Source organism: Spodoptera frugiperda, chromosome 18, assembly GCF_023101765.2.
Source record: "Spodoptera frugiperda isolate SF20-4 chromosome 18, AGI-APGP_CSIRO_Sfru_2.0, whole genome shotgun sequence".
NCBI lineage: Eukaryota > Metazoa > Arthropoda > Insecta > Lepidoptera > Noctuidae > Spodoptera > Spodoptera frugiperda.
Genome location: NC_064229.1, coordinates 11,419,308 through 11,441,726, shown reverse-complemented (window position 1 = coordinate 11,441,726; position 22,419 = coordinate 11,419,308). Strand labels below are relative to the sequence as shown.

The 22,419-nt window shown below is 41.5% G+C and overlaps 1 protein-coding gene across 2 annotated transcripts; it reads right to left on the bottom strand.

The window, feature by feature from the left end:
- Positions 1–831: 831 nt before the first annotated feature.
- Positions 832–22,419, bottom strand: LOC118278082 (prostacyclin receptor). 2 transcript variants are annotated; one of them, XM_035597149.2, is made up of 7 exons: positions 22,212–22,419; positions 16,064–16,534; positions 13,867–14,043; positions 9,277–9,454; positions 8,650–8,894; positions 5,801–5,989; positions 832–2,929 (listed from the first exon to the last, which is right to left on the bottom strand). In XM_035597149.2, exons 2-7 carry the CDS (start codon positions 16,376–16,378, stop codon positions 2,780–2,782), a joined length of 1,254 nt encoding a protein of 417 aa, XP_035453042.2. In that variant the 5' UTR covers positions 16,379–16,534; positions 22,212–22,419; the 3' UTR covers positions 832–2,779. The 2 variants fall into 2 exon arrangements, with proteins under 2 accessions (XP_035453042.2, XP_035453043.2); XM_035597150.2 differs by having other exon boundaries at positions 16,064–16,529.

Genomic DNA, 22,419 nt, shown 5'->3' with positions numbered 1-22,419 from the left:
ATTGTGAAGTCTTTGGTCTGGGTCTGACTGTACTTGAAAAGAATGAGTGTACCTTTCGTGGCTTGGCCTGCTGGACTGGATCGATTGATGATACCACAGCCTCGCAGACACCAAAGTAAGGGCGAGGCCCTATTAGTCAGTTGCACTATATTGCGTCGTTGCAGACTTATCGTAGCGTCGTTTTCATATGTATTTTTTTATGACATGCTCCATTAGACCGCTCCGTTGTTGCGCGCGACATTTCAACGGATCAACGGACAACAGACAAACCGGGAGATAGGGTGATGCGCTGCGTTGCGTCGCCGGACAGTCGTCACGTTTGTATCTATCTATTGCAGAGGATAAACTGATATGCAGTGCCGGCGTAAGGGCCTCTGATACCCTGGGCGAAAATATTGTGGCCATCCACTTGAGGGAAGCAATATCAAGTGTTAGTTTTTTGCGGATCCCATTGGCGGCGGCATCGGCGCCCCCCCAGAATTTGTCGCCCTGGGCCATTGGCCCATCACGCCCCCCCTAACGCCGGCACTGCTGATATGCAACTGCGACGTCGTACTTCGTCGCAACCCTGGTGAACCGTACAACGGTTATTCCGTTGCGATGACATGACGCATCGCACTAATGGAGCCTAGCATTAACGCTGGTCACCCAGATAGGAATTTTCTTTCTAGATGATTTCTTCCATTATTATATTATTTGTGAACTTGATTGTAAATAGTGTTGCGGTAAAAATGTGAAATATTGTCAACATAGGATAGCAGGTAGCAGGTGGGTAGTTGGGATCAGGCGGCGTTGTTCTGTCGTTGAGTTCTTCCAAATAAAACAAACTGGTAGATGTATCTTAGAGGTTGTATTCAATAATTCGACCGATTATAAATAATATACTTACTAATCTATTAAAGCTTATGTACAATATTTCATGTCAACACATCACAAATAATATTGAGGTATACAATAGTTTATATTATGTCCGTGGTATGTCTATATGTATGTGGTTCCGAACCGAAGCTCTTATTACATTTGAAGGAAGGGGTTATTATAATAAATAGTAGGTACATGATTATCAAGCACCTATGTAGATATTGTATTTTGTTTCTATCTGTTTATGTTTTATGGTTTGACATGTCAAGATATTGTAATTGCAAGCGATTGAGAAATCCTTTTGCCATTTTACAAACAGGCACGTGTATTATAATTTTATTTTGAGTTCTATGTGTTATGTACCTTCCTTACTTACCGTAACAGAGAGTATATTATATTATAGAGTCATGTTCTACAATATAGGTACATTATTTTTTGTGGAGAAAGTAAAATCTATTACCTAACTTAATACTATGTACATAAAGCAACTATATGGTAACTACCTATTTGAGACTAGTCGGTTATTATATCTATTTATTTATTCGGTGAAAGTGTCTATGTGTTTATAGCTCTTTATTTACAGCATGCATGTAACAGCTGTTTTGTAGTTGGTCGTTTATCGTAAATCAACGAAATAATGAAGAAAATAAATAGAAGTTAAAAACTCCGCCTTATTGGTTGAACTAATGAACACTTAAGTGTTGTTTGGATTTCAGCAATTTATTTATTGATTCTTATAGCTCCACGTACCAATCAACCTTAAAGTCATAGTTCGTAGGTATTTTAGCATTTTTCTGTTTAAAGATGGACATTTCCCCGGATAATGAAAAATTAATACATTTTTATGCTCACTTAAAAAAACATTACTGTGTAATAAAATGACTGGTTATATTATTCGAAGGTATCGGCGACAAACTCTATATCCATAATTCAAAGTAGCAAAGAGAAAAAGAGCAGACAGGAAGATCACAGAGCCTGCAGAAGTAAGCAGGTAATACAGTACATCTTGGAGGTAGTCTTGGAGGTAGTTTAAATTTTGGACTATTTTATGTTTCGGACATTCAGTAATTTGTACCCAATATTTTAAGCTCATTGTAATCCGACATCGACACCCGAATTTATATCCCATTCAATGATTATAATTATACAAGTGCAAGGATTTTTGGAGGTCCTACTTCTACGTATATTCCGGAGGTGGGGATAAAAGAGTGGTCATATCGACCTGCATTAATACTCGGTGGCGCTACAGTAACAATTGTACCTACTTTATTGTAACTTTCCTTTATACATTGTATCCACCGTGGCGCCCCCTACATAGCCCATATCACTCTGTACTCCATGTATTAGGTACAGTATAAATTTAACTTTCTAGTAATTGAATAATACAAAAATAGAAAATACAATTTGTAAAACTATTACAATAACAATGATTATGTTTACTATATTTACAAAAATACTCTAATTAATTATCTTAACCTACAAACTAGGTACATAGCCTGTAACCTACTCATCCTAAGTTACCTACATATCCTGTATGACAGGGAACAATATCAATACTAGAGTCAGCAGATATGTCGGAGATGTGAGACGCTCCTGCAGTCCACAGTCCTCACAGCCAGGACAGTGGGAGAGAAATCGTCTGACTGCACACTGCACTGCTCTGAAGACTCGAGTGCGGGTTAAGGAAGTAGTATGAATATGATCTTTGGTTATGGAAATGCGGAATAAACACCTATATTCCAAGACACAATACTTAATACATTCTGCATTTTTTTTTACTTTTTACTTGTAATTAATTGTGTAGCAACCTTTTGCAGATGCATTCGTTTCCCGGAGAGTGTTTAAGTACCTATTGTTACTAGTAGATAGTCGTGATCAGATCTATCGTTTGGTTGGCGTGTCCCGCCGAGCGAGGCCGTCAGGCCGCGTGCTGCGAGTCGTAGGGCGCCAGCGACACGGGCGCGCGCAGCGGCCGCATCTCCGCGCCCGAGCTGTCGCTCACCACCAGCGTCTCTTGTGGACAGCACGATGCCTTCATCGACACTGACTCCGTCGACGTTTTATGGCTCTGTTGGTTTTAATATACATATATGTAAAGGGTATCCAACGGGATATTTATGTTTTAAAATATTTATTTTAGTTTTAAAATGAAAGAAGATATTATGGGAATTTTAGTTATTAAAAATAATGTCGTCTAAGTGAAGACTGTTTCTTCTACCACTTTTGTAAGCGGACCTTTAGTCATTATATTAATTTCTTCAAATAGTTCCCTGAGAGAATGCCTCGGACTAAGCTTATTAAATTGATCGAATGGCTCTCTTCTGCAGCACAAAAACAGACTGAATGTCAGCAGCATTCCCCCACGGGAGAATACCATATGACATGACACTATGGAATAACTAAAGTATACTAGACTAGGGTTATGCCTAAAAAGACAGTTGAATCTACAGGGTCCAATTCCTCGCCCTTGATTAGCACGCTGGTTTTGACATGTCTAACATTTGGTGTTGTGAATTTAATGCATTTAGTCTTTGATTCATTTAGTAACAAATTACAGTGAAACATCGTTAAGTGAGACATCAAGGGACCTTCAAATTGGTATCACTTATAGAGGTATTCTACTAACCCAGTTTCTCAGATAACCAGGAATAAATAAACATTTGTCTTATTTACAGAGGGTTCCATCAATGGAGGTGAACATACGGGTTATTTCACATAAAGAGGTGTGATTCTTAAATAAAACAATGTGTTATGTGCACATTATAAATGAATAAGAATAAGTAAATCAACAAACAAAACGATGTTGTCTCAGTTACTGAGGTTTATGCATTAAAATTCACTTGCTGTCTCAGTTATAGAGGTAACTAAGATGATAAATCGAAAGAACGAATCCCAGATAAAGAGGTTTGTTTGTCCCACTAATAGAGGTAATTCAGTGCCAATGGGTAGGGACCTCAGTATGAGTTCCATTTGTGGAGGTTTCTCACTTATCCAGGTCCCACTTAACCAAGTTTCACTGTATTTGCATTAAACCAGTGTACTATTTTTGAGAGAGCACTATTTACATGATCACTGACTAATTGTTCACGTTTGAGTTTAAATAATAGAGAGGTATCATCAGCAAACAGTACTATCTCATGGTTATCCTTTACAAGGTAAGGTAAGACATTAATATATATAAGAAATAGAAACGGACCGAGAATTGACCCCTGCGGAACACCCATCCTAACAACCCGGCAGAAATTTTCTCGTTAATCTCGACTCACTGAATTCTATTACTCAAGTAAGAGACAAGACGATCCGGAGAGCTGCCCCGCATTCCGTAATGGGATAGCTTCCTAATCAGTGTTTCATGAAGGACACAATCGAACGCCTTGGATAAGTCACAAAAAATACCCAACGCGTCGCCTGAGTCCTCCCACGCGTCATATATGTGATTAAGAAGTTCAACACCAGTTGATCAGTTGTAAATCCAAACTGGTTACCATGCAATAATTTATTTCTATTAAAAAATCTTTGCATCTGATTTAGAATACTTTTTAGGGTTCCGTAGCCAAATGGCAAAAAACGGAACCCTTATTTTCAAACATTTTACTGAATGTAGGTAGTACTGAAATAGGTCTAAAGTTAATGGGGTCAGAAGTACTACCCGATTTAAATAACGGAGTTATTTTACTATACTTCATGAGATCAGCAAACACACCACGATCGATACAGTTATTAAAAATTAAAGCTAATACAGGTGCTACAATAGCTATTACAGAGCTGGTAATGTACACAGAATTACTCCACAGGTCTGCAGTCTTTTTCTTATTCAAAGTATGGAACGTTTTGACTATATCTGTATAATCTATGTGTTCAAAAGTGAAACTTGAATGGCAAGCTACAACATTTTGGCAAGCTACAAGATTCTGCTACAGTGGGTGATGAATTCAAGGACCTGGTAGTGGAAACAGGAATGTCCGAAAAGAAGAAGCAACTTCAGCATCTGATTTAATTACATTATTATCAATTACAAGATTATATTAACTTCTTCTCCTTATAGATCTTCCTGCTTCACTGTTAATAATACTCCAGGTCGCTTTAATTACATTGTCACTGTTTTTTTTTATTTTGGAGCTCAAATATAGTGATTTAGCAATAGAGCAAACTTTTTTAAGCAATTTAGAATACTTCTTTACATATTCATTAAATTCAATTGTGTTTATAAATATCCTCTCGTTATAAAGCTCACAGAGGCGTTTCCTACTCTTATAGATGCCAGTGGTTGCCCATTGATTGAAAGACGCATTGCCATGAGCTGGTATGGTTTTAGGTGTGAAGGTAGATTTAAACTCGGTATGGTAAATATTTGTGGCGACACTCTGACAAGTGACAGATGACAGAAAGTCGCACATAGACTATCTACGAGCAAATCAACGGATGACGTCATAAATATCCTGCATCGCACATATGAAGTTTACATGCGAATTAACACGGATAGAAAATCCCAACGAACAACAGTTGGGCAGAAAGCCCGCCTGGCTGATCACCTCGCCTAGTCGGAGGATCCTCCTTTTCTTAGGGAAGTTTACTCTCTGTTCCCTAAATATTAAAAATTCATCACACAGGTTATTAGAGTTTTTATTCCTTAATAATAAAGGTATTTTGTCAGTGAGTTTAGATTTGAACGTTTCAATTCGTCTTTCAGTCTTTGGATTAACAATAATATGTGGTTTCAACACTTTATTTACTTTATGTCGATGGGTTTCCGATATTTCGGTACTGTTGCAGGCGCCATGATCACGGATGAACTGGAGTAAATGGGGGTGGATGTTCAAGAGCAGACAAAATATGTGTCTACCGTCTTTCGAAATATCGGAAACCCATCGACATAGATAAACATGGTAAATATCCCGTCTCAAGTTCTAATAATAACATGGGAGACATTAACACTCACCCGCTTGAAGCAGTGCGCGATGGAGTGGCAGAGGTTGGTGAGTGACAACCGCCTGCGCTGGCGCATCAGCACGTACAGGATGGGGTTGAGCACGTAGTTGAGCAGCATGAGGATGTCGGACAGGATGGACAGCGGGGACAGCCGCGGCCACGCGCGCGGGCCCAGCCCCAGGAACAGCGCCGACGTCAGCTGCGGAGCAGAGCACGGTCACCATTATACCGCGCTTACTATAGGCACGCGACACAGGGGCGTGAAAATTCCAATATTCATAGTGAACAGGAAATCTGATATCCTAAGCTAACTTCAGATGAAATTCCTACAAACATTGTATTTTAAGTATTGTCACAGCTCATGGTACATAACAATATTTTTATATTATGGAATCCTGAAAGTTAACTCACTAAGCAGCTGTCATTGACCGTTCCCGACAGGACACCAATGAAGGCAATTGATCAATTAACACCGGCATCGCCGGCGCCGACGACGACGGCTGCCCGGTCGCCGAGTCGAGCCAGTCTCGGACACAACTACCTACTTCACTATAATTTATGTATAAGATGCAGAGTTAGTATCGACTAATCTACTACGTAGGTAGTAAAAATAGGCTTTGTTACCCGCAATGTATAAATTCTATGCAATCTCGAATGCGATGCCAAAAATGTTTTAAAGTGCCAACATGGCCCTGGAGAGCTAAAATAGTCAATAATATTTTTTATATAAAAAACACAACTTGTGTCTGCAAGGTTTGAAGGAATCAAGGAGCCTGATCAAATCGTACGCCGACTGCTATTCAGTCAGTCAGTTTTTTTATCAGAACAACTTAATATAAAGTGGCGTTACTACCAAGTGTTGATTGTTTTATTTTTTAACGGTATCGAGAGGGAGTGGTTAGGAGGGTGAAGATAATGTGCCAACACAGACAGGTATTAGTATAATCTGGGAATTCGTCGATACGGCTTGAAATTAAGTAAGCGTATGTATTCATTGCGTGCGCCTTCTCTGGAATATAATTGTCTAATGTACGAAGCGGGCACTAGTTCTATATACGGACGTCGATGTAGGCTCATATGAATAAAATTCTAATTTGATTCGTTTACCATTTGAGAAACAATGAAATATTTTTCGCCAATGTTTGCGACGTGCGCTGCATGCTGATGGCACAGCGTAGAGGAATAGGAATGTTGTTGTTGGACAATGCTACAGATGTACAGTAAAGCACGTGGAGTAGGTGCTACTCTGGTGGTTTGGTCTCTCCATCTTGCTAGTATCTACTTTCGTAGTGACGAGACTTTAGTTGATACACGGGCGGGCGGTGGAGTACCAGGCAGTGGCACTCCACGGCGACGGCGACACATCGCCAGTCGATGCATGCTTCATTGCTTACAATGCTCAATTCCGTCGTTGCTCCTGAATATTGATGAGCTGATGGTGTATCGGCGCTAATAATATCGACTGCAGATTGTTTACGTTTATTGTTTGTTTACGATGACTAAGTAACACTTTTTTTGTGAAGGGATTATCATTCTACTTCTCCCGTCTTGGGGAGAGGGCGCAGCAGACTCTTATTGACCAAAATCTATCCCATTCCTACTTCTGGTTTGAACTGGAGCCGCTAAGTCTTCCGCAGCTCCAGGGTCTTTTGCAGCTTCAGAACCAAGTACTTAACTTAGCATTAGCAGAAGATTTCAATGTGTGGTTTCTCAGGTTGGTTTCAACATATTATTATATAGAGGTATATGTGAGCAATAGATAGTCAACTGTTACCAATTTTGATTTTGTTTTCGTAGTTAACAACTAAGTATGTTTCATTGTTTTAAATTATTAACTCTGCTGTTTATTTGGAATATGTTCATAGAACAAAACAAACTGCACATTATTTCCTGCGGCTGTTATGAAACGGATCTCATGCCAAATGAGAATAGTACAAAGTTGCAGGCGAAGGAGTGCTCGTGCCGCATCGCCGCGGTGAGTCACTGCATCTCGCGGACGTTACTGACGTTACGCGCGGCACCAGGAGTACTCCGGGCTCAAGGTCGGCAGCAGGTGGCAGTGTCACCCACCGCGAGCCGCGGGGACGCGTGCGGAATATAAATGCCGGCCAGTCGTGAGCCGGCCGGCACCGCGCCGGCACCGCGCCGGGCGAGCCGGATGACAGCCGCCGAGTGTTTATAATTGTAGACAGAGTAGCTGTCAAAGCAGGCCCATTGAAATGTCAGTATAAACGACTCTTAGCTTGAATAAAAAAAAAAGACTAGACTTCAAATAAGCAATAGAAAACTATTAATAGTCCAACGTACTGATAAGTCCCCCCACCCATTGATAGGTAGGATGTCGGTTGCTCCTATAATTTTTAAAAGTTGCCCCCGATTTCCGTAGGATCCCATCTTCAGATCCTTACGTGGTGAACATGACTACCTGTGAGGTATATGTATACCATTTCAAACAAAAAGAGAAATATTCAAATCGAATCACGCGTCTCCGAATAATCGGTGAACATTGTCATATCGTAATCGGTACATAAAAAAGCCGACGAATTATTGTTATCCTCCTTTTTTTTTTTAAGTCGGTTAAACACGAATCGTTGCCACTTTCGAGCGAAGTTTCAATATTTGGATGTGGCGCAACAGGCCACAGTGCTATGTCGTCGTATAGAGTTGTGTGTTCTTTATCTTCCATGAGTAGTAGCCTAACTAGTTATAGTTACGCAGAGCAATTTTGTTTGCAATATTATTCGCAAGCATCATTTGGAAAGGGAATGTTTTAGCGAGTCGCAAACTCGCGACTACCGAAGTCATCAAAGCTATGGTTTCCACAAATAGGAAATTGAAATAAGTTCATGAAGGACTCACCATCTGCGGCAGCCAGCAGATCATGAAGAGCACGGAGAGCGTGGCCATGAGGCGACTGAAGGCCACCTCCTCGGCGGTGGCGGCGTTGTGGTGGTGCGGCGCGGGCCCGGCGCGCGCGCGCTGCCGGCAGCTGGACTTGGACACGCGGCGCACCACGGGCTGCGAGCCGCGCGGCGCCGTGATGGCGTACAGCGCGCGGATCACCGCCAGGTTGCAGTACACCAGCACCAAGCACAGCACCGTTCCTGCCACACACACACACACACACATGTCAACTAATCAAAAAATGAGTTGTAGGTACACATTACCTACCCCTGGCCTAGGTACATATAGATTAGGAATTTCCATCCACGGACCCTCCTATTGTGGAATAACTCCCTGCCGAGGTGATCCCAGAGGGCTACAATTTGGGGTTCTTTAACACGCATGTAATGCCTTAGTGGGTTAGTATCTAAATTGAACCTGTACATAGGATATTATAATTTGATTGTGGGTCAATCGACTCGACTCGTCACAATGTTCAGGCTTTGATAAACTGAGTAGTTTCGTAGATAAGTGGAGCTGGTCAATTTGTACAAAAAGCTGGCCATTCCGCAGGTAACCGCTATTCCATAATATTAGACTGACCGAAGGCGACGTAGAAGACGGCGTAGGCGAAGTCGGTGGGAGTCTCGGCGTTCCTGTAGCGCACGCACTTGGAGTCGTCGTAGTAGAGGCCGAGCCCCAGGATGGGCGCGCACGTCAGGCACGCCGCCCAGAACCACGACACCAGCAGCGCCATGCGGATCACGTAGTACGTCACTTGCTGCAACAATACACCGCTTCATTGTATCCACTACTGAACAAGGTCTCCGCCACCACATGCGGGGCTCGTGTTGAAGTTATTCAACTAGCTTTCCAAAGTGGTGCCCAGTTACCTAGTATAAGCAGGCAGGCTGGTATTAGGCCGCATACATAAATACATGATGCAAACGATGACAAGTTTGAGAAACAGGACGGCCGGGATGCGACGATCACACAATTACAAATTCTAATCACTTTGTTACACAAGCGGCCGCGCCTGTTGTTGTTCTTGCAGCTAAACAGCTATTGGTCACTCGGTTCCTAAACACTTGAGAAGTACGTAGTACGCTGTGACGTCACGAGCACTATTTACTACGTCGTCACTTGGTCGGTAGGGTGTTGGTCGTTATTACTTAGTTTGCTTTCATCACGGAGCCTGGAGGGATGCAGTGGACCCCTAGGGCCCTGTTGCCCCCGCACTCGTCTCTATGCACTACGGAGTGCATGCGAGGAGTTTAGGTGGCTATTATTAACTGGATAAGTATGAAATATTACCAGGGACCAGGGAGAGAGGCATTGGGCATCCCACGCCTCTAGAGCAACCCCAGGAGTACAGTGAAGTCCTAACACATCCTTCCCCGAGTCTCTTCCTGCTTACCCTCTTGCATATCTTCACGCAAGCCAGCAACTGACGTAAGAACTGAATTTAGTTTGAACCTAGTGTCAGTAGTGTTGCCTGGCTTAACCAGCTCGGTCTACAATGGGCCTAATGTAACGGTTACTATAACAATATTGTACATCGACACAACAAATACATAATGCATCGAACATCAAAACGAGTGCTTTACATGTTCGCACGGCGCGGTAAGTTAGCAATGTAAACTAATCCGAGCAAATACTTTGTTCAATATATTTCAAGAGATTAGCATCTGGAGTGTTGTCCGCGTGAGATGTGTCGCACCGGTTCCCAGCGCAGTGCGCACGCGCAGCGGCGAGTAATGAATGGAACCAGGCCGGTATGGTAATACGGGCACACCTGCACTTCATATTACTTAATATGTAACATATAATGTTTTGACTCCACTTCCAATGTACAGGAGAGCTGACATAGCTGCAGACTTTAAAACTATGTCCCAAACGACGCGATCAGTAACTTGTTATGTACTTACGTTGCACTACGCTTTCAACGAATACTTGGCAAGTTGTGTAGCTATTAATTACGGTGTATCTGAATCAATTTGTCTCCCCCACCAATGTGAGAACAGAAGCGAAACCTGATCCCTCGATAGCCGTACAACTGTACAACATGTAAGTGGGTATATTTCTATTGTGAATTCCTTCTCCAGTGACCCGACTGACGAGTACCGAATCGATGTGTCACCTCTACTGGCCCATTTTTTATTGACAACAAGGAAACAATTTTTATGAGGTTCTCGTTTGTATTATTTTGTTTGTTTTCCTCGTATCAGTTTTGGTATCAAGCGAGTGACCTAAAAATATCGATCTGAACTCAATAACACATAAATCTCTTCGGAAGATATTCAAAAATAAAACTCGTTATTGTGTTGTTGGATCGTGCTACCGTGGTGCTACCTATCTATTTAGTGATTCAGATATAATGCGCTGTGCGATGTTGTACACTGCCGCCAGGGGGCGCGACACGCGCGGTCTACCACCAGGGATGAAACTGTGGCCAACAATGTTTAGGAATAATATTACCGGAACCAGACGATTAATAAGTTCAATTCATTTATTGATGTCGAAAAATTCTAACTAAAAATCCGCATAGAACCTAAAACTATAACCGATCTATGATGTGTTAACTAAATTGGTAAATCTAGGTTCGCATCCTATAAATCTAAGTTCGCCCCCTATAAATCTAGGTTCGCCCGCTATAAAGTACTAACTATTCAACATTCACCTACCTATGACATGTGAATAATATTTAAATTGAAAACTGTATGGTAACTGCCCTTATGGTATTTGACCACCATAATTACGCTGAATGTATTCCCCAAGAGTCAGTAGTTAGTATCTTGCTTCAGGCAATGTCGACAGGTACTTAGTATTTAACTATTTATTAAATTAGGCTACTACGCAGACATACTGTGCATTGGTTGGTAGAGACAGGGCATGGTAGGTCTTGGTACTGACAAATAAAATATAATGTGGTCTAGGTATCGTATAATGTGTAAGTTAGTACAAGTGTGGCGGCCGCGGGAGGTCGCGCACAATGCGCCATTCCTGGAGCTGATCGTGGTGATAACCGCTCGCACCTTATTGGGCGACACGAGAGAACTGCCCGCGCACACGTCAGCCGCGCCATTAACCCTAATGAACTGCCCCGCGCGGTATGTCACCTATTATCCAGAATGTCGCAAAGTAAGTACTTGCCCTCGCCACTCTATTACCTAGCTAAGTACTTAATAACAGAAATAGTTCCTAGAATGTCGTCGCCGTGAGGTGGAGACTCCCCCATTAAGGAGCCAGATAACGAGCTTTAATTGATTAATGTGCGACACACCTCACAGTCTCCACACAGCCAGCAACAAAGTGCTTAAATGGTTATTTTACTCGATAGGTAGGCAATAACAGTTTGTGTGATGGCCGTTACGTGGGACGTAGCAAAACAAACATGTGAATGAATCCCCGCACCCCGCACCCCTCACCCCTCACCCCGCCCAAGTATTCCAAGCTAAAAATAATAGCGTGTTTGATTTGATCGGGCTGTCAATGAGAGGCGCGGGTGTCGGCGCCGCGTGCACTCAGCTGGAACATTACATTAGCGGAGTGACAGCTACGAGGACGACCCTGCCCCCTCCCCCCCTGCACTGCTACACTGGGGTACGAGGCTTCGAAGACAAGGAAACTTACAAGCAATAACCAACACTTTAGACACAACGTACTATTTTGATCAAATAAGTTTGTGGTAAAGCTTTATGCAGAATTAGGTAGTCGTCGTGCGGCTAATACTGCAATTTGTATGTCCAAGTCATCGTTAGCTGATGATGTTGCTGCTATAGAGTCCGACCGAACTACTCCTTCGGAATACTATATTCCTTTAAGACTGTCTTGATATCTTAAAACAATCAGAATCAAATATCTGCTATAACGTGACTGCTGGAATAATGTGGATAAAATAAATATTTGAACACTTTAATAATGTAATACTAGGTATTATGTAGATACTGCATGATTACTACTTCGTGCCTAAATGGTAGAGCTGTGCCGGGCCCACAGCACACACCGGATTCCGGTAAAGAAATTAGAATCTGGAGAAATATTTAGATAAATTCAGTGAAACGTTGGTCCTGAGGTCCGGGGGCGACCAGCGACCTGCAGGCTCTTCTGACAAGTTAGTATTACTTACTGTTGGTTGACTACTTGACCATTCACTAAGTAAGGGACAGGTGCTGTAGTGCGAGCGTCCTACATAAACATAATGAGTGATACGTATGTACAGGTTGTACACAATATTATGTACGCACTCGTGTTATCTGCTGGCGACTAATCTCAGATTTTGCTAACAGACTTTGTAACAAGTATTGTTTGGCAAATCGATATGTAATGAATATCGTGAGCTCACGGCGGCGGCAGTAGCAGGCCGTCGCACATCACAATCGTTGATAATGACGGAGAAGCTATTGCTTTCTAGTTGTTGCTCGTAGAGTTTGGCAACAAGGTTTGGTGAAATACCTCCGGACACTATCGGTTAAGGTGAAATGATGACTATAATATATTCTAACTTTCTAAGCCGGACCTTTCAGCTTAGTAATGTTTCTAATCGAGTATGATAAGTACATTGAGGAACTTACTCGTGAACTTTAATAGTACCTAGGTATTTATTGTTTTTGTGCGATCAAGATTTGTCTCGTGAATAATGATGCAGGTCGACCCCGATAGTTCAGTGGGTATCTGAACCAGGCCAGCCGATTTGATCTCCATCAATCTGCAGCTACTCGTAAAAATAACAAATATTTTGATGATTTCATTCGCAGAGTCGAGTGACGTCCGTCCATCAAAACATTTTGCATATTTTATTGATACATTTTATTATTGTCTTAACATTCTAGTAATGTTATATCTCAATATTGAATCTATGATACACAGCTGTCTGTGGTACATACATACTACAGTACGCAGTGTGTTAGCAAATTACATATTATGTAGTACAGGCACTCGCCACTGCCGAGCGATGCGAACTGACTCTAAGATTGCTTCTCCCAAACCAGACTCAACCTTCCTTAGTTATCGCATCACACATAATCTGCTGAAATGATTTGCTATCTTTTTGCCATTGAAATATTTTACCGCTGGAGCCTGCATCACACGGGGTTTCTAAAATGAAAGTTGAGGAACTAACAAAACAAATGACTCACCGCGAAATTGAGAAAACGGACGGGTTGCTAGTAAAGTATAGAATAAATAACTTACTTTTTGGTAGAGGAAGGGGCGCGTGAGCGCGAGGTACCGCTCCAGCGCCATGGTGACGGCGATGCAGACGGAGCCGATGCCGAACACGCGCAGCACGACGCGCGCCGCGCAGTACGCGCGCGTGCTGCCCACGCCCGGCACGTGCTCCGCCACCAGCATCGCGCACATCATGCCCACCTGCCGGACAGAACGGAGAAGTAAGAATGAAATGAGAGAGGAAGATTGAAAGAAGAATGAAGACGAAGCCGCGGTGCCAGCACGGGTCTCTCTCTACTCTCGAATCCAGTTCATGTTGCCACAACCACACAGAGATAGCGTGGGAACACGGTGCACCAAAGTCCCAGACTAGTCGCGCTGTCATTTAGGTATTCGGTTTGAGATATTTCCAAATGAGAGCTCCGCCCTCGTCTGTCCCCAGTAACAATAAAGTACTTGGAGTAATAGTAATGGGCACGTAATCTACTGCTCATAGCTTTAATCAAATAAACAGCGGCAGCGGCCGTAAACGAGGCTCATCACGAAGCCTATCGCCTCAGTGCTAATATCGTGGCGGCACATGTACGCACTGTACGTAAATACCGCGCACTACACATACATCACATATTATATATTCATTACTACATCTACATGATGTGATGTACTGCTTTCAGTCCACTAGGCTCCGTACTCTTTCTCCCGAGGGTCGCTTATTGTGTCTGGGTGATTGTCAAGACTCAGAAATAGCTCGTATTATTTATTTTTTTCTTCTCTACACTTTTTGTTTATGTAAACAATGGTGGACCTGATTATTATCCATATCAACATCAGACGACTTAGTTGCCATTTGCCAACCGTATTATATTATATGGTATTGTAATATATTTCAGGGCTCCGTACTATAAAATATATGGTACGCAAAAATACTATATTTTCGTAAGGTGTTTTTTAAATTTTAAAAGATCAATTTTACTAGCTCATAAAGTTTTCACAAATGTGTATATAGTAACGTGAAAGAAATAACATCACATTCGTAGATGGTGTATAATAATGACAACTTTAAAATTAGCATTAGAACAACGTAAAAACGACCGTTTCTTTGGTTTTGAAATAGAATTTTTACATTTCTTGACGTTAATATTATCGAAAGTGATAAAACTCAAGAACTCATCGTCTTACTAGGAGCTTCAAGGACCGCCAGACTTATTTTATATGAACAAATTAGGCACCATTGAGTAGTGTATATGAAATTGGTCGTCGGCTCAGTTCAACTAGTAGTGTAGTAGTGTAATAGGCAATCGTTGACCACGCGGAGCACCACTCAATGGCGCGTAATTTGTTCATGAGTAAATAACTTACGTCCGTCCAGTCCTGGATCTTGGTCTATCTAGTCAAATGAGGGATTCATCTCGGTAGAGTATGAGATACAATAAGAGTCCTGTCTTACTTTCATTTTACTTTTCTAAATGTTGTGCCAAAAGTCCCATAAAAGCTCAGTCTGCGTCTCGTGGATTGTTGTTTTAGGCGAAAAGGTAATAAAGCCACACACTTTATAGGTACTAGTTTAATACCGTATTTTTTAAGTTTAAAAACGTGTGCTCTACCGTTCTACGTGTCTACGGTTTCTACTAGTGTTATCTATTATTTACAAAGAAATATTATGTTTATTATTAGCTGTTCTTCGTTTACGCTACAATGACTCTACATACTTACATTTATTTTTTACATCACACATCGTATTAATAGCCAATAAGTGGCCACCGCTGACCAAAGGCCTCTTCTCACACAGAGAAGGTTAGAGCATTAATCACCACGTATTTTTTACATGTACTTAACTTTTTGACTAGCTTTCCGTCTGGTTTGTAGCTTCGCCCGCGTACTACTCGTAAAGTCAGTCGCGAACATCGCGCAACAGTTTGAACATTAGATCCAAACCAAATGTGTAATAAACAAATATGACATCAGCTCCAAAACTTATGTCATAATTGTTTGTTATGTTATGTATAAATGAAATGTACCTACTTATTTATAGTGGATTGGTTAATGACCAGGTAGGCAGGCACTAAGTACGAATTATTCATGGAATTTAATAATAGTATTCCTCAAGTGACCTGTGCATGTTGCAGATTGTACACTGTGCGCAACTTATATTTTCAATGCAACTGTAGCAGACAGTGCAGAGAGTGCAGGCAGTCGTGACAAAGTACATCGAGTCACTCACCAGCGCCACGAGGTCGTTGGCCGCGAGCGAGGTGAGCAGCAGCAGGTGCTTCCTGTTGCGCACGCGGCGCTCCCCGCGGCGCAGCGCGATGATGGCGCACGCGTTGCCGACGATGCCGATGGCGTACACCACCTTCACCAGCACCCCGAACCCCCCCATGGCCTTGTGCGGCGCGCCCCCCGCGGTGCCGTTCCCCGCGTGGCTCAGGTTGCCCGCCATGGTGAACACCTCGGTCACGGTGTCCAGGTCCGCCAGTGAGGTCAGCGTGCTCATGGTGTCCAGTTCCGTCAGCGAGGCCAGCGTGGTGACTTCCATGTTGGCCGCGTGTTGCTTCGTATGTCTGTAGTTGTGGCCCGTGTGTCTCCTGCGTGCTACGGTCGGCTCTGTCTACCTGTGTCGTCGCGGACTCGTTGTGCCGGGGAAGCAGCTCGGAATGGTCGGACACATGGCACACGGCGGCTCGCCTCTACTCTGTCAACAAACACATCTCACTTATTGCGGTGTATGGAGGAGGTGCTTCCAATCACTTCGCCATCAATATTTGTACCGCACAACTTGCAAGCTCGTGTGGCGGTTTTGACTACAAAAGATGTTGGCAGGTGTATCTAAACGTAGGCTAAAAAACTATCATTACAAGTATTACAACTTCACGGGCAAAACGACTTATTTCTCATACACACACACACACTATGACATCACTAAATAGTAAGTTAGTAATACCCCAACACTATACAGCATGAGCTGCTGCCTGCGCACACCTCGTAGTGGAGCCCTCCATTCCGAAGTTAGTAAGCCACTCTACACACTACACACAAGCAACACATTAAACATTCTACATTACGACTACTTGCGAAATACTGCGATTTCCAACTTCTTATTGATGTGTAGTAGGTACTATATTGTCCCTTGGCTTACTTAGATCACTATTTACACATTTTACATTATAACTAGTTCTTTCCACTGCATTAGGGACTTTCGGAGAGGTTGCAAAACATCTCCCTTTTTTATAAAGATGTCTATATACTACTTAGACCCATTTTGCCCCTTATAGTCCACGTAACTTATTAAACACAAGTTATCTACTGTAAACTGTTAAAGATAGTTGACCGTAGTCCAGACTGTATAATTAAATTGTAGTGTTCATAAATATGTACGACACGCATTATTCACTCCTACTAAAAATTTCGAAAGTTCTCCTCAGTTTCCCTAGGATTCCATCATAAGATCCTGATTTAGTGGAAATAGGAAAGGGGGTCCCCTCTTGTGAGTTACAACCAACATCCGAACTTAGTACATCCTCCTTTTTTTTAGTCGGTATAAAATACCATTTGAAAAAACTAAATCAGTTGACTGACACAGAATCTCAAATTTCAGATTACTGAAGCACTATTCAGGATACCGTTAGCAAAAATACAGACGGAAAAATAAAGATTGTAGCAACAAGAGTCAAAAGACTGGCACAGGGTGCACATTTCCGTGGATAACACATAATTTACTGTAATTTAAAATTCTTAGACTTAGACGTTTTTTATATTTTTCTCATAACAGTGTGAGCCTTGCCATCATCATCTGTAGTCTTAATATGAGTTTGCTTTACTTTAAACGTAAAGCAAATTCGTACTAAGTATACTGGAGCCACTTGGACGACTTCAGGGACACTTGTATGATATACTAGCTACTTCCGCGCGGTTTCACCCGCTCTACTAGGCTCCTATTGGTCATAGCATGATGTTTATTAGCGTGATGATAAATGCACAAACAATCAAAACAAACAATCAAACAAACAAACTCTTCTGCTTTATATATTAAGTATAGAAGTATAGATACAATAACTGTTTGCGCTACGGAATGAGTCATCGAATTTCGTAGAAACAAGATTTTTGTAGTTTTTGTATCTATAATATTCCGATATCAAAAATAATAAGGAAAATACTAGATAATTAATACACCAAAACTAGTGTCCTTGTGGCGCATTAACATTTCTCACAAAGGTGAATTATTTATAACTTGTTATTTTTGTACATTTTTTTTTACTAAAAGCATTGAATACCTAAGCCAATGTATAATCTAACATTTAAATACTATTATGTAATCGTTTTTACAAATCTGTGTTATACAGGAGCCAGAGATTTGAATTGAAAAAATAAAAGCATCATACAATAACAGATAGAAAAGGACACTCACGAGGTATCCTTCACTAATTCTAATTCGTATGTAAATAGGGAACTACACTATACACAACCCTCGCAATTGGTTCCGATTTCCGCAACTATAGCTTTCCGATGCGCTAGAACAGGGATGGCGAACCATTGGCACGCAGCACAATATTTTGGGCACGCCATTGATCACAGAATCTGCCCTATGCCTGTCGCTATTTTCACATATGAATAACATTAAGGATTCAGAGATACACAAATGTCTCCAGTTCAGCGTGAATTTTTAACCAACTTCCCAAAAAGTAGGAGGTTCTCATTTCGGCCGGTATTCTCAATATTATACTCAATTCTTATTATATTGATGGCACATGTAGCACCTAAAACAACATTCCTTTAAAAAAATGGCACGTTTTCGCGTAAAGGTTCGCCATCTCTGCGCTAGTAGTTAGCGACAACTAAGTATAATGAACATGTCACCAGCGAACAGTGTTTATCCCTGAGATAAGAGTATTTATATCGCGGACAAATGCCGAGCTATTACTGTAAACGTTTGATCGTTGATCGCAGGACGACGCAGATGAGTATGCTAATACCTAGGCACAGGGTAACAGACCTAGTGTCGCTGCAACACCGGGCGACATGACGCGGCGACGACGCGGTGCGTGGACTCGGCCTCGGCGCTCAATTACTTGATGTTGTCCACAACACTCGAGCTGAGATCGATTTATTACTATATTAACTTAAACATCTCGACTTTTATGCTCCGAAGGTAGACAGGGGTCCATTTTAATGTACTTACTTAACACCTACTTTCGTCAGATACGTATGGTGTGAGAGATAATAACGCGTTGTGTGAGTCACGTGCCATCTTGTCTCAGCAGCCGCACTTTGCGATCAACTAAACTTGGCTAAGTTAAGAAATACGGGAAAACCATCTTACACAATCTACAAATAACAAAAAATCAATATGCATGTTTTTAAGGAAAAGACAAGAAAACCCAAATATAATTCTATTTAAATGTATTTAGTCTAAAAATAGCTACTTGAATTAATTTGTTGAATGACTGCACGGTTTACGTGGTGGCTGGGCAACTACTGTCGCGCAACGTGTAGCGGGTTCGATTCCCGCACGGAACAACTCTTTGTGTGATCCGCAAATGTTGTTTCGGGTAAACGCACCTACGACATAGGACAAAATCCTAGTGTGGGGCAACGTTTTTTTAACAATAAATTAAAATAATTGATATTTTAGACTAGAATTTTCTCGTCAGAGAGCCAGGGGATACTTCGCGGGTGACTCAAACAGACCGTCAGATAGCTGCTGCGATGATGTTAGTATATATCTGGATATAATCCACACGAAGACATTCTGACCTTAGCTACCGAATGTCCCCACGGTGGCAGAACGCGCCAGCACAGACTGTGATTGTACCAGCGCCGGCGCCGCTGTGTGCGCACCATTATGTGATCATTGGATAACGAGCGCAGACTGAGTACCCGCCTTGTTATCGGCAATCAGTCATTAGGGCAATGAGACAAATATTGTAATTACATAATAACTACTCGTTTAAGACATATTGATAAGTTTAGTCAATATTCATTATATCATTCGGCGAGAACTACTGATAGATCAATCACCCCTATTCAAATAGTACTTCTTTGTAAATAGTATGTAATACATAGTGTTCCAGCGGTCATTACATGGTCTGTTTCATTGGCGCTATCTTCCATAATAGTCCCGTATATACAGGCCATATAGAATATTCTTGAGATTTGAATAAAACTTTGGCTAAGATACTCGATTATTGTTATCAGTAACGTCGGGCTAATGCCCTAGACGAAGCACATCTAAACTGGAATACTAATGTGGTTGTGAACAGTACTCCTAACTATATTATTAAAACTAATTGTTGTTTTAACCTTGATAACTTTCTAAAGATTCAGCAGTTGAATGTTCGACACTAAATCAATTGAGATGGGAATCAAACGAAACGAGTGCCGTGTGTATGTGCCCGTGTACTGTGGACTGTGTACCGTACTGCTGTACATTACACGCAGTATGTACAGGAGTATGTACAGGCCGCGGCGGTCGCGTCCTCGAGGCTGCATTGATTGATGATGTTTGTTGACGCTCGAGTGTCAGCCGGTGCATGACCAACAATGTATTAATTACTATGGAATCCACGCAATTTGTTCCAATTTACAGTTTACGTCAATACTACAATTCATTGTAAAATTGTAATAGGTATACCTACCTTTGATAGGTAGGTAGTTGTTCCATTAGGAAAGTACTTGTAAGTGTAAGAGTTTACTTCAATTAAAGCTATTATGTTCACTACTACTGTACTACATTATGTATGAGTAAGTTGATGAGATTTAAATAGAAGCCGGAGCGCCGCCCGACGTGAGGCGGCATACTTTCGGCAGATTATAAGTTATGCGGTCTATAGTCTATACACGCAGCTCCTACGTCAGCAGATTCAAATCAAGCATTTTACAATTAATTTCATTGTGGACATTAAAAAACACCATCACAGCACACACAAACAGTTTTCGACTCTACGTCGGAATAATTTCAACTGAATATTGTTTTTCAGAAACAATTGAGATTCAAAGTGATGGAAAGTGAATGATTTACTACTTCGTAGTGTGACAGCTCGCAGATAATGTTAGTCTGGAGTTACAAGGGCGCGACGTCCTCGCGACTCCTTACATTTTCTGCACAATTACACACCATTCAGAGCTACAGCTTTAAGGATTTCCTATCGGACATTGAAGTAAGGGATCCATCGTTGTGAGTAAAGGATACTATATGAATGATATATGTAAGGGATATTGTATATTTGGAGATAACGAGGTGTCGGTGGCTGTGTATATGTATACGCATGTAAGGGCTGCACCATGTGTTGTCGCAAGTATTGTGCGGTGCGTGGCGCGGACAGCTGACGGCGCGATACATTATCTGTGGCGCGAGCGGAGCTTTGCCGCCAACTCGTTAAAGTTACGATATATTGATAATAAACGAGGTATCGAATCTTGCACATGTATCCCCAGATAACGACCGACAATATACACAATATCTGTTGCTTGTTATTGCTGTAGTACGCGATTTGCAAGTTACGTTGCCGATACTACGCCTACTCCAAAATTATAAACTGGACAACAGTATACGAGTATCAGGTAATTACTCTCTAATGACTCTAGAAGTATATGTATTATGTTCCCTCATTAAGTAAGTGTTGCAGGGCTTCACAGTTTCCTTATAAAGTAGATACACATACAAATTATATTTATCAACTGTCTGCCTGTACACTAAACACTGTTTACTTGCATGTTATCACACATGTTGTAAACATATCGGAGATAATACAATTAAGGGCTTTCTACGTGTTTATATGTACAGTACAGGTATAACACTCCTCATTTTTTAAACTTCTTAAAAGAGCATTAATTTCATGGAACATCTTTATATATATAATTCTTCTGTAAGTGTGTATGTCACTGAACTTCTCTTAAACGAGTGGACCGATTTTGATGAACTTTTTTGTGTGTGTTCAAGGGGATCTGAGAATGGTTTAGATTCACAATTTTGTCCGCTGGACAATGTTTTTTTAATTTATTAGTAGTTGTTGATTTTGGAATGTTTTACATTGGATCCGACAGACGGCGCTACCATCGCAGTGTCAAATATTAATGACGTTAGATATTGTCATAACATTTGAATAACAATTTTCATCAAAAAGGTCCAGAATGTTTTAGCTTATTAAAAAAAGTTAAAAATTTTCAAATTAAGACAACGTCTGTCGGGTCCGCTAGTTAAGTATAAAACTTAGAATAATAATTTAAAATTTAGTTATCAAAACTGTTACTGGTAAACTTAATTAAGTATATTTTACATACGACGAACTCAACACTTTGTACAATAAAAAGTTTGAGTGTTTCTTTTCAAGTACTAAATACGAAAAAATAAATAAAAAAAGTAAAAACAATACCAATTCAAGTGGAGCAGCACATCCAGAAGCCAGATATCCAAAGTTCGGGACAATATAGAACACTAACAGACGACAGGCGACAAGCGACAAGGCGACACAACGCTGTGTTGTTATTGTACGCAAGTGTTGCGGCTACGCGAGCGCTTGCATGCGGCGGCGACACGCGGGCGAACTCCGCCAACACTACACGACTACTGACTGACTGCCG